This window comes from Protopterus annectens, chromosome 1.part2 (genome assembly GCF_019279795.1).
Source record: "Protopterus annectens isolate FY-2018-M chromosome 1.part2, PAN1.0, whole genome shotgun sequence".
Classification (NCBI taxonomy): domain Eukaryota; kingdom Metazoa; phylum Chordata; order Ceratodontiformes; family Protopteridae; genus Protopterus; species Protopterus annectens.
Window position 1 is genome coordinate 1,212,865,077 of NC_056727.1, and position 12,619 is coordinate 1,212,877,695.

Genomic DNA, 12,619 nt, shown 5'->3' on the forward strand with positions numbered 1-12,619 from the left:
GTGAGTTTGAGTTTCAGTACATTTTCAGGGAATTATGAATTTCAGTGCATTTTCATGGAATTAAAAGTTTCAAGGGAAGAGAAATTTGCTGTTGCTCATGCTAAGCCTGTTTTCAGTGTACAACTAACTGTTTTGTTTAGCAAATGGCAATCACTGTTTGGGCTGTAGAATTTGAAAGCAGTGTTAGTAGCATAATTACTTGTTGATTTGTCAGTCATTCCCTATTGCAATATTACCAGCTTACCGATCTTTTTTTAATACAACACAATATAGGCAATTAATTCATCAAGGGCAGCAGACACTGAATTTGTAGATGAAACACTGAAATATAAAGTTGTTTACCAGTACCAATATCTTAGTCAGTTACAGATCTCTTTAATATGGAATTATTTGGATGGCTTTTACTTCTGCGGAGATTGTGCTTATTGACTGATATTGGTGGACTGTAATGACAGAAGTTTGAGTGGTCTTTTATGTTTGAAGTTTCTGTAATGAGTTTTGTCATTATTGGTTCATAATTTTGTTCCACTGCTTACTAGAAGAATGTTGAAAACTACAAATATAAAAACATTCTAACAAGTGGTGCTGTATTATACAAGGAATATAATTTAATACAATCAGGAAGACTAATCAAATACATGCATGTATGCATGGCCCTAAAGCTGTGTACAAGGAGACTATACTTTTGAAAACGACCCAGAGGTAAACTTAATCCTGTGCTGGCCAGATGCATTTTCGGTACTTGCGTATTATCGTAACCACATTGACTCCATTTTGTAATTCATTATATTTACAAGACAGGGCTGTATGTGTAAGTGTTACAGGCTGTGTAAACTCCGAATTACCTTTGTTTCAGTTTTCTTCTGCAAGTGGACCACAAAGAAGAAAGGAAAGCAGCCCTTTTGCAGACGAGTGTGAGAGGGACATCCTTTGTCATACATCGCGTTTTTTCACAAAGAATGACAGCATCCAACCATTTGCTGTACTAAACTGACCAGTACAGCAGGGGAACTGCGATCCCCCATGTTTGAAGGAGGATCTGGAAAATTAAGCTCCTTGTAACCTTTTCTGTGATACTTACTACTGCAAATATTGGTGGTGTAATTTCCAAACACTTACTATGGTGTTCCTTGAACAGAGGAATAGGTTTCCCAGTGTTGTCATAGGCGGTCCCCGCTCTGCAGTGTTGTTTCACTTTCACAACTGAAAACCGCATTCCTGCAGGAAAACAAGTGCATGAAACACTTGCAAATGCTGGATGATAATCCTTACAAATGGGCCCAAAAGTTGACATTACTTTCAGAAATGGCATACATTACAACATGACACTATGCCAAAACAAGTCTGATTCGACATGATGCCAAAAGAAATGTAAATCCCCAATTCTCAATGTAGACTCGTACAATGGAAGAAAGCGTCCGCTACATATCCCTTACTATCAAGATGCCAACAGGTGATACCAGGGTGGTACTTCGTGTCATTTTTGTAAAGTCTGCCACTTCAGAAAGTCATTTAAACTTTTTAGACATTAGTAAGGACTATTATCAGCTGGCTGAAGTGTTTCAGGCAGTCATCTGTCTGCAAGTATGCTCTTTTCGCAACCGCGAAAATATGGTTGCAATAATATGCAAGTATCGCATTTTTTTACATGTAGGTATTAATGCCATTTCAAAGAATGTGAGCTTCAATGGCAGAGAAATTTACTGCTTATGCTAAGTCTGTTTTCATTGTGAGAGCCATTTGCTAAACAGTATACAGTCTATCAGTGTTGGTGTTATTTTACTTCAATATCTGTAATCATTGTAGAAGTAAATAAGAAAACAGTATAAACACAGATAAGTTTGAACTGTGTTTACGGTATATGGGGAGAAATAGCCAAGTAATGGAATACTGGAATGGCTGGGCAGGGTGCTGCTGTGGGTGGGGGGGTTGCTGTAGGAAGGGCTGCTCCTGGGGGGGTGCAATCTATTATCCTGCCTAGGGCCCCATTTGACCACGATCCAGCTCTGACTAGGACCCTGAAGAAGTCCCATGGTTTAGTTAAAAATATATTCTAAAACAAGGTGATAATGATTTATAAATTACATTACAGAATGGGCGACCTGTAGAACGGCACCCTGACTGAAGAACCAGCAGGGTGTTAATCTACAGGTAATGCCCACTGACTTCACAGCAGCATATTAAGCTGTTTTGGAGCTCGGACTGAAACCAACTAGTGACTGCCATTATTTTACTCTTGCTAAGCAGCACTTTTGCTGTTTAGTGAGTGTAAAATAAAAGATTAAAAACGAAACAAAAAGTGTGTGCGTGTCTGTGCATTGATGTCTGTGTGTGTGTGTGTGTGTGTGTGTGTGTGTGTGTGTGTGTGTGTGTGTGTGTGTGTGTGTGTGTGTGAGAATGAAAGGGAGACCAATTGAGCTATTTTACACTCACTAGGCAGTGCTTTCCCTGTTTAGTGAGGGAAAAATAAATGAAACAGAAAAAAGCGTGTGCGAGTGTATACATGCTCGTATGCATGAAAGCGAACTTGTGCGAATGTGTGTGAGAGAGCGAAAGAGAGAGAGAGAAAGAAGAGCAAGAGTGATGGCAGTTAAGAGGTTTGCATACCTCTCGACCACTTCAGTCAAGACATCTGCATAAAGCCAAAAGTATAGGGGGGAACAAAGGCTCAAAATAAGAACATATTTTAAATATTTCTGTCATGAAACACCAAAGTTGCTTGATAATAATATTTTCATTAGCATGCATTTTCCGAAGTGTGTGTGTGTGTGTGTGTGTGTGTGTGTGTGTGTGTGTGTGTGTGTGTGTGTGTGTGTGTGAGAGAGTTAGTGAGTTAGCCAGAGACAGAGAAAAAGAGAGATCGAACACTGGCAGCAGAAGTAACAAAGTTTACATACCTCTCAACTCATTACCTCAAGAAATCTGGATAAAGCCTGAAATAAAAGGGGCACAAAGGCTCAAAAATAGAAACAGATTTTAAATATTGCTCTTAAAATTGCAAACTTGCTTAAATAATAGGATTTGTGTTAGCATGAATTTTCTGAAGGAAATAAAGTCTGAAACTCAAATGGATACCATTATTTATTGACTTAAATCCAAAAGGACTGGCAACAAAACACACATTTTAGGAGCAAGGGACCATAACATTCATAGATTCACAGAGTGCCACTAGGTTAACGACCCAGGGGGGGGGGGGGCTTTGTAAGCCTAGGAAAGTTTTCCCGAAAGAATGATGATGTCTTGTATCCAAAATAGGACAATGCAGACCAGGCATTTATAAGCTACTTCTGTCCATAAGGGAACATGGTTGGTGCCAGGCAAGGTGTAAAGTTTCCTATTCCCCATCCATTTGTCTACATTGCACTTACACTGGGTAACAGACAAATTCGGTTTCACATAGATGTGAAGCATGTTCCATAGGAGGGGCAGTCTCTGGGACACACATCTGTCTCTGCAGCCATGGTGACCAGAGTTTAAGCAATTTATGCGCTTGATGAGGTTGGCAAGAGGAATGAACATGCCTGTCCTGGGGAGGAGGGACATTGTCAACTGTCTCTCTAGGGGAGGACATATCTCATTGAAAAAAAGATTCCAAGCTGGGGTAGGCAGTAGGACAACAGTAAGCAAGGCCACTTGATGGACCTAGGGCAGGACACACACTCAGGCTACTTAACATTGCCTGCCCAGCCTAACACTGATGTTAGCATTTAAGAGTAGCTAAGAATAGGGGGAAAAAAGCCATCTAGGATGAAGGCAGCACTCCAGATCCTACCTCACTTTTCAGCTGAGTGTAAAATCCAGGACACCCCCCCCCCCCCCATAAGCTGAGACCCTGGATATGAAAGAATAAATTAGTCAACATATCAACAGGAGGATGACTTGACAGTTAATGGGTGCCAACTGAAAAAAAAAAAGAAAAAAAAAAAAAAGACAGATGGAGAGAGAGAGAGAGAGAGAAAAAATAATTTATAAGAAGCTGTAGCTTGGCTGTGGAGCAGCACTGTGAGTCAGTACAAATTTGAAAATCCTAGTTCCACCCCTGCCTAGGCAGACACGATGAAGTGGCCGACATATTAACATTAACAGTGGAGTAAGAAAGGCCACTGGATAGTAACTCATACAAGAACTGTAAAACCAGGCCAACACTACCCCAAATAGGTGCTGATTCTTTTTTTGGTACCAACTAGAAAATCTTGCCAATATACGACTTTCTAGTAGCAAGCTTTCTTGCCTCTATTAACACCCGATGTATGTCCTCAGACAACAGATACCCAAAAGGTATTGAGATACTATTATCTAGACAGTCTTTTGCAATTGCTTGGGTTCAAGATGTATCAAACACTCCTGATCTTGTGCGAGTAAATCAAGTCTATGAGGAAGTTTGTGGTAATTGCCCCTGGCCAATTCCAAAAGAAGGGAAACCCACTGTTATGTGGGCCAGAAGGGAGTCACCAAATGATCTATGGGAAGTCCTTCCAAATCTTCAGAAGTACCCTCGATTTCAATGGAAATGATACAGGAACATTCCTGTCCAAGAAAAGGAAAAGGCATTTATCTTCCAGGCTTTCCTGCATGGAGTCCAGGAACAGAATTTTTCCAGTTTGATTGTTTAAAGTGAAAGCAAAAAGGTCTACCAGAGAAATTCCCCCACAGATTGAGAAAATTGTGGAAGACCCCCCCCCCCACCCCCTTGATTCAGTTTCCATTCATTAAGGTCTGTCCTATTCCTGCTCAGATTGTCTGCCAAACAATTTTGCTCGGACAAAATGAAAGATGCTTGTAGAGTGAAATTGTATTGCCATGCTAACATAGGTAGTCTGCATAGGGGGTTAGATCTAGCTCCCCCCCCTTGCTTGTTTATGTAACACATCACTGTGGTATTGTCTGTAAATTCCTGAAGGAGGTTCTGGAAACCAGGGATGATTCAGGAGTGTTGAAAGCAATTCTAAGATAAGAGTTAGCACACCTTTCATATTTTGTGTGTTTTTGTGCGCCTTTTGTTCCAAAAACACTGCACTTTTATGCTGGTTTTCTTTCTTGAACCCGTTTAATGAGGGAGAAAGGATATTCCATCCAGTGGATGTCCACTGACAACTCAAGTACTATCTGAACAGAACTAAATCTTTCAGATCTTCGAATCGGATGTTAATTTCTTGTGAAGGTGAGAAGGAGCAGCCTGCGTCAAAGCAGGCAATTTCAAAAGTGCTCTCAATGGGCTGGATGAACAGGAATGGGATGATAGGCATCTTTTAAATCTAAGGTTACTAGAAAATTCAAATTAGGAAGTTGAGGTAATAGGTTGTGAAGTGAAAGCATTTTGAAAGTGGGCACTATCACAAACCGGTCCAGAAAGAAAGATCCATAACTAGTCTCCAAGAATTTTCTCTCTTTGGCAATTACCGAATGATACAACCCAGTCTTGCTTATGTGGGTTCATAGGTTGGTACGAGGCTATCGGCCCTAGGGGCTATACAAGCCTAGCCATAACAATTCCCTGGATATTTCTTCCTACAATATTTACTTACCTGTACCCCTGTCTAGCAGGGCGACTGACATGATCCCCGGGGTGAATTTCCTATCTCCCATCCAATCATCAAGGTTCCTTTTGAAAAGGGCCAAGGAAGCGCTCTGCTTGACATGTATGGGCAGTCTATTCCAGAGTATGGGGAGTCTCTGGGTCAGGAACCTATCCCTCCAGCATGTTTTGTTTATTGTGATAACAAGGTTTAGATCCCTGGAGCGTGTGGCTCTGAGGGATTGGGAATTCTTTAAGTGGGGTATGTCCAACAGCTCAGGGTTTGACATGGCCTTGTATGTTAAGCAGAGATCACCTCTGAGTAGACGATATGCCACAGAGTATAGCTGGAATTTTTTTAGATGGTCAGCATATGGCATTTTAGGCCTGGGATTCTTTTAGGGAGGTATTTCTGTGGCCTTTCCAGCTGTTGCAGATGTCTTGTGAGGTACATACCAAATGCATTACACTCTATAATGGGTCTAATGAGGGATGAGTACAGTGGGACAATGACCTCCTTTTTCCTGGATGAAAAGCCCTTCGTGATGAGGTGTACCACATAGAAGGATTTCCTGACTGTTGTGGCAATATGGTTATCGAAGGTGAGACCACTGTCCACCTGTGTCCCTAAGTCACTCGTCACACTTTCAATGTTTAGTGTACTGCCACCTATGTGGTAATTCATGGGTACATGTTTTTTTCCCAAAGGGGATAACTATACATTTCTTGGCATTAAGCTTGAGCCCAAGGCTCTGGCAAAAGGCATCTGTTTCTGTGAGGCCCTTTTGTAGAATATCCACATCATTTGGGGATTCAATAATGGCTCCCAGTTTGCAGTCATTTGCGAACTTTGTTAGCCATAGTCCCTTAGTGTTGGCCTGTACTTCAGAGAAGAAGTAGATGCCAAACAAGAGAGGTCCCAGGACTGAACCCTGAGGTACTCCACTTGTCACTTGCCTGGAGCTGGATTTGGAGTCAGCTACTTTTACAGTCTGGGTTCTGTCAGTAAGCCAGTTGGCAATCCATCGAGTGACATAGGGATTTATGCCCAGCTTAGTAAATTTTTGTACGATTCCAGAGTGGGGGATGGTATTGAAGGCCTTGGCGAGGTCCAGATAGGCTGTGTGGACCGCCTTACCCTCATCCACAGCTCTGGAGACTGATTGAAGAAGTCAATTAGGTTCAGGAGACAAGATCGGCCTTTCACGAACTCAAACTGGGTGGGGTCCAGTGTTTGAGGGTTGCCAACATCTTTGTTTATAAGTTCCATGATGATGCCTTCCATGCCCTTGCAGATCAGGCTCATCAGACTGATAGGACGGTAGTTCCTGGGATCCAAGGTGGATCCCCCCTTGTGGAGTGGGATAACTGTAGCTGTGCGCCATTCAGTGGGCATGAAGCCTGAGGTGAGGCTATAATTAAACATGACACTTAGGTGAGGTGCCAGTTCATTTTGTAGTTCATGTAGTACTCAGCCCAGGATGTCATCTGGTCCCATGGATGAGGTCCCACTGTTGAGGTGTACACCCACAGTTGTGCTTAGTTAATCCACCTAAGTTGTCCAAAAAGAATTAAGACAACTGCTGCTGATTGCCAGTTAGGTTAGCACCATCCCAATTTTTGAGATCCTCTTTGGTACTATGAAAGGCTATCAGCAAACAATGAAATAGGAAGACAAATCTCAGGAGCCTGTTTTTCTTTGATAAGCTTTATTAGTTTTCAGAGCAGATAAGTGCAGTTCATGTCACATGAACAGACATATATACGGCATACAATGTTGCTATGGGACTATTTATTGTGGAGTTTATTTGGGTTTGGATTGTGTAGGTCCACAGTTTAAGCAACAGTGTGCATTTTCTACACTCTCAAGGCCAAATCTCACTTTTTACCTATATTATACGGAGTTGCATTCATATACATTTACAGTTTGTCCTGTCCATCTTTAACTGCCAACATTAGGCTGCCTTTACATAAAATGCCACACTTCCTCAAATATATACTTCAGAAGACTGTTTATCTTTTTTAAAAACACCCTAAGTATCCTGTGACTCCCGCAATACCCATTTGGGTTTGTGCTGCCTTATCAATATACACCAATTTACCCAGACATTACCTACATTTTCTTACATTCCTTAGAGGTTTTCCGTTAGCATTTCTTTAACTTTAGCCTAAAGCGATTGCCACTAAAGATTCAAAATAAAATGCATAATGCATATACCTGTTGGCAAAAACTTTCTTAGAAAGAATATACTCCATGCTATGTTGTGTCTCCGAGAATCCGGTGTTATGAAACTATCAAAGACTCAGACAACTGTAAATTTTAAGAATCTTTTTTCACAGTCAGACAGTAGTAGTCCATCATTCATCCAGTTATTCTTACTAGATTTAACTGTAAGGTAAGCTGGATGCCTTAGTTTACTCATTCACTCCAAGTTTGGTGGCTAATGAGATGTGAAATGCTTTGCTGCTGCAGCTCATCCAGCTCAGCCAAGAGAAAAGATGTGCATTTCTAGAAATGCATTAAAAATTTATCAAAAGCAAAACTATGATTGTTAAAGCTAATGTGATCTTAGTACATTTCAAATGTTAAATTATGCTAACATGATTACAATTTACACCATGATTGTCTCTGTGGCATAGATGGTTAAAGCCCGGACTTCAGCCCATGTAACCAATGTTTGTATAGTAGCTTGGGTGCTGGATGTGAGTAGTTAGATAGAAGAGGGTACTAGTCAACAGCCAGTGCTAGCTCACACAACCTAGGTGGAGGAAATAGCCATTATTGGTCACTGGTCCAGCTGCATCCAGCAAGTGAGGACTTGTTGGCAGTAATGCAATACAGTACAGACAGACATAAGGGCTTGGTCTATCAAGCTGGATTCGGCACCCCCTTTGAGTGTGTGGGTGGGAGCATGCAAGCCCAAGGAGAGAGTATTGAAGGCCCTTGCAGTAATGTAAGTGCTTATGTATGCCACCAGGGGATGGAGTTAATGCCTACTGAAACACCCTTATCGCTTGCATTGTTAGATGCAGGCAGGGACACAAAGTACCTCCATAGCTAATTGGCTAACAACCCTTCCCTCTCTAATCTTCTCTTGACCCATGCTGGGAACTCCCCCACTGACAAGAGAATACGAGTTCAAGACTAGTTAGATGGGATCCGATGGTCAGCAAGCATGGTGGAAAAAGACTTTCTATAGCAATGAAGCACAGCATAACAAAGGTACTCTGGAGTATTTTTGAGCCACATCTAAAGCCCTTTCCAGCCAGTTAGGCACTCCTGGCACCTTGATGGTAACAGTTTCAGAACATTAATGGTTCAAATATGGTTACAGAGAAGTAAGAGTGCAGCGCTGCAAATTACACTGGTCCCTAGCCAACAGTTACTAATGAAAATGGGACTAATTAAATTCAAATAAAAATGGTGGCAGGGCAAGTTAAAAAACAAAATAGGGGACATACCAGCAACAGCATATTCCAGCATGACTGGAAGACCAGACACACTGAATTGCAAACAGAGAGTAAGTAAGACCCAGAAATGGTCAAAAGTAAACAAGTCAAATGGCTTGTACATCTGCTGTTACCTTGCCTTCTAAATTAGAAGCAGAATTTCTATACCACTGGGCCAGCTACAAAAACAATGTCAAGGAATAATAATACAGGATTGAGAAGGCAAACACTCCTTGAGAGAATCTGAACATGATAGAATAAAAGTATGCTATAATAAATACAATGAAATTAATAGTTACTAAAGGACTGCATGAGTACAGTTTAAGATTCTAAAATATATATTCCTCATAACAACTGGCAAAGTACATTCCCCCCTTTAAATTATTTTATTAACTCTAAAATATCTACTACATCACTCTTTTTCATGTGTGTCATGGTTAAAGAGACAGTACAGATCTGTTTAATTGATCATTCGAATTTACACAACATACAAATGGGATTAAGATAATTTGCAGCTCACTGGTTTAATGACTGGAAAGAAAACAAACTGGTAGGTTCAACTGAAAAGGGAAATAAAATGGTATAGTAATTATGACACAAGCAGTATGAATGAAGGGCAAGGACAGCAGTATGCATCTCCTGCAGCAGGAAGGGGATACATGTACAAGTGAGAGATTACTTTTTTGCATTACATTTTATGTTGCTCAAGGATGCAACACTATCCACAATTAGACCATAGAAAATAAAATATGATGGTAAAAATAACCAGACAAATAAATATGGACAATCACAACAAGTGGAACATCTTGCCAGGGAAGGTAATGGGACCTGGGCCAACAGTGGGACTTGGTAGGGACAATACATTATGCGAGAACATACCCTGTACTTTAAGTATTTATTTATATTATCCTATGTTTGAATTCAAAAGTTAGGGAAAACGTAAATGAAAGTTGTGCGATAAAAGGGAAAAAAAACAGGAAATGACAAGGACTCAGAAGCTTAACCGGTCTACAAAGACACACCCACTGACACATGAATTTAATATTATTTAAACCTAAGAACAGTTTATAAGATACTGCTGTTTAATCAGAGCAAATTATTCCTCAAAATAACAACTAATTCTGACAGGAAACAGTATCAGTGCTTTACCTTTGATAGCATTGTGAAAGTTATCAACCACAACAGGAATATAACCAGCCTCAAAAAGTTCCACCACACAGTGACTTCCAATGTAGCCTGCTCCTCCAGTAACAAGAATCTTCTCCATCATTCTTAACCTAAAAGAGAAGAGAACAGTTTTTAACTTTTTTTAAAGCAGAACAAATGTCTTCAAATATGCTGTGACCCGAGCAATAGCTCTAAAGCATCAAATATTAGGGAGTATAAAAATTCAAACACCTGATTGGTTAATGATCCCTAAATTAATTGCCAGCTTTTATATTATCTCAGCACTACCAGAAGAGTCACCAGCTCCTTCATAACAAAATCATTTCTCACACATATATACTGAAAACCACAGTCACAAACAGAGCTGCTATCCTTAAGCAACTCTACTACTAGGTCTTAAATATTTTTCATTAAATAAGAAAAAAGGACTTGGAGGTACATTAGGAAAAGACAGCTACACAAAAAAATACACTAAGCATAACAGAATTTTCTGAGAGGATGAAATTATATTGGTTTTAAAACTCAGATTTTGAAAGAGTACTTTTATACCAGATTCAAGGATTTAAAATTTGCTTGTGATATAAATAGGACTCGTTGGCTAGACAGATATGTGTCTCAGGGGATCACTATGCTCTGGGACAGGCTCCCCACCCATGTGAATCAGAGGCCATCCTTAACCCTATTTAAGTGCAACCTTAACCAATGGATGGGAAATCAGGAATTCACCCAGCATCTGACATTCAGGTTTCTGACAGACAGAAACAGATGGTACCTATGCCCAAACTAACACTCTCCCATGTAACCTTTAAACATTTCTTAGCATGACCCCTCCTAATAAACTCCTATGATACATAGGGAGAAAACCGAGTTGGGTTGTATGGATAGCCTTATAACAGCCCTGGTGGTCATTAGCCTAGTATATACCCATGAACCTATGCCTTTACTGATACATAGGCAGTGAAAGAATGTAATAATTCATAAGATGTTTTATCATGGTGTGGATGGGAGGAGAAATGGCGTAGGCATTATCCTGAAGGAACAGTATGCCAAGAGTGTTTTGGAGGTGAAAAAAGAGTGTCGGATAGAGTGAGGTTTATGAAGCTGGAAATTGATGGTGTAATGATGAATGTTGTTAGTGCATATGCTCCACACGTTGGGTGTGCGATGGATGAGAAAGAAAAGTTTTTGGAGTGAGTTAGATGATGATGACTGTACCCAAGGGTGAGAGACTGCTGATTGGAGCAGATTTCAATGGGCATGTTGGCGAAGGGAACAGAGGGGATGAGGAAGTGATGGGTAGGTATGGTGTTAAGCAAAGGAATGCAAAAGGTCAGATGGTAGTGGATTTTGCGAAAAGGATGGACATGGCTGTGATGAATACGTATTTTAGCAAGAGGGAGGAGCATAGGGTGACATACAAGAGTGGAGGAAGATGCACACGTGGATTATATCTTATGCAGAAGGGCCAATCTGAAGGAGATTGGAGACTGTAAAGTGGTGGCAGGGGAAAGTGTAGTTAGGCAGCATAGGATGGTGGTTTGTAGGACGACATTGGTGATCAAGAAGAGGAGGATGAGTGTGAGGGCAGTACCAAGGATCAAATGGTGGAAATTGAAAAAGGGTAATTGTGAGGTGATGTTCAGGGAAGAGTTAAGACAGGCACTGGGTAGCAGTAAAGAGTTACTGAATAGCTGGGTAACTACAGCAGAGCTAGTAAGAGAGATGGCCAGAAAGATGCTTGGTGTGACATCTGGAAAGAGGAAGGAGGACAAGGAGACCTGGTGGTGGAATGAAGAAGTACAGGAGAGTATACAGAGAAAGAGGGTGGCGAAGAAGAAGTGGGATTGCCAAAGAGATGAAGAAAGTAGACAAGAGTATAAGGAGATGAGGTGCATGGCAAAGAGAGAGGTGGCCAAGGATAAGGCGTATGAAGAGTTGTATAAAAGGTTGACACTAAGGAGGGAGAAAAGGACCTGTACCGATTGGCTAGACAGAGGGACTGAGCTAGTAAAGATGTGCAGCAGGTAAGGGTGATAAAGGATAATGAGGGAAACGTACTCACAAGCAAGGAAAGTGTGTTGAGCAGATGGAAAGAGTACTTTGAGGGGTTGATGAATGAAGAGAATGAGAGGGGAGAGAAGGCTGGATGATGTGCGGATAGTGAATCATGAAGTGCAGTGGATTAGCAAGGAGGAAGTAAGGATAGCTATGAAGAGGATGAAGAAAGGAAAGGCTGTTGGTCCCGATGACATACCTGTGGAAGCATGGAGGTGTTTAGGTGAAATGGCAGTGGAGTTTTTAACTAGATTGTTTAATGAAATCTTGGAAAGTGAGAGGATGCCTGTGGAATGGAGAAAAAGTGTTTTGGTACCAATTTTTAAGAATAAGGGTGATGTGCAGAGCTGTAGTAACTACAGAGGGATTAAACTGATTAGTCACAGCATGAAGTTATGGGAAAGAGTAGTGGAAGCTAGGTTAAGAAGGGAT

General features: G+C 40.9%; 1 protein-coding gene across 2 annotated transcripts in view; it reads right to left on the reverse strand.

Annotated features, from left to right (window-relative positions):
• GALE (UDP-galactose-4-epimerase) overlaps positions 1–12,619 on the reverse strand; it is a 553,592-nt gene that overhangs the window by 463,377 nt on the left and 77,596 nt on the right. For both annotated transcript variants that reach the window (XM_044060070.1, XM_044060072.1), the window contains one exon: positions 10,115–10,242. In XM_044060070.1, coding sequence (XP_043916005.1) covers positions 10,115–10,235 — 121 coding nt within the window. In that variant the 5' untranslated portion in view covers positions 10,236–10,242. The remainder of the gene's footprint in view (positions 1–10,114; positions 10,243–12,619) is intronic.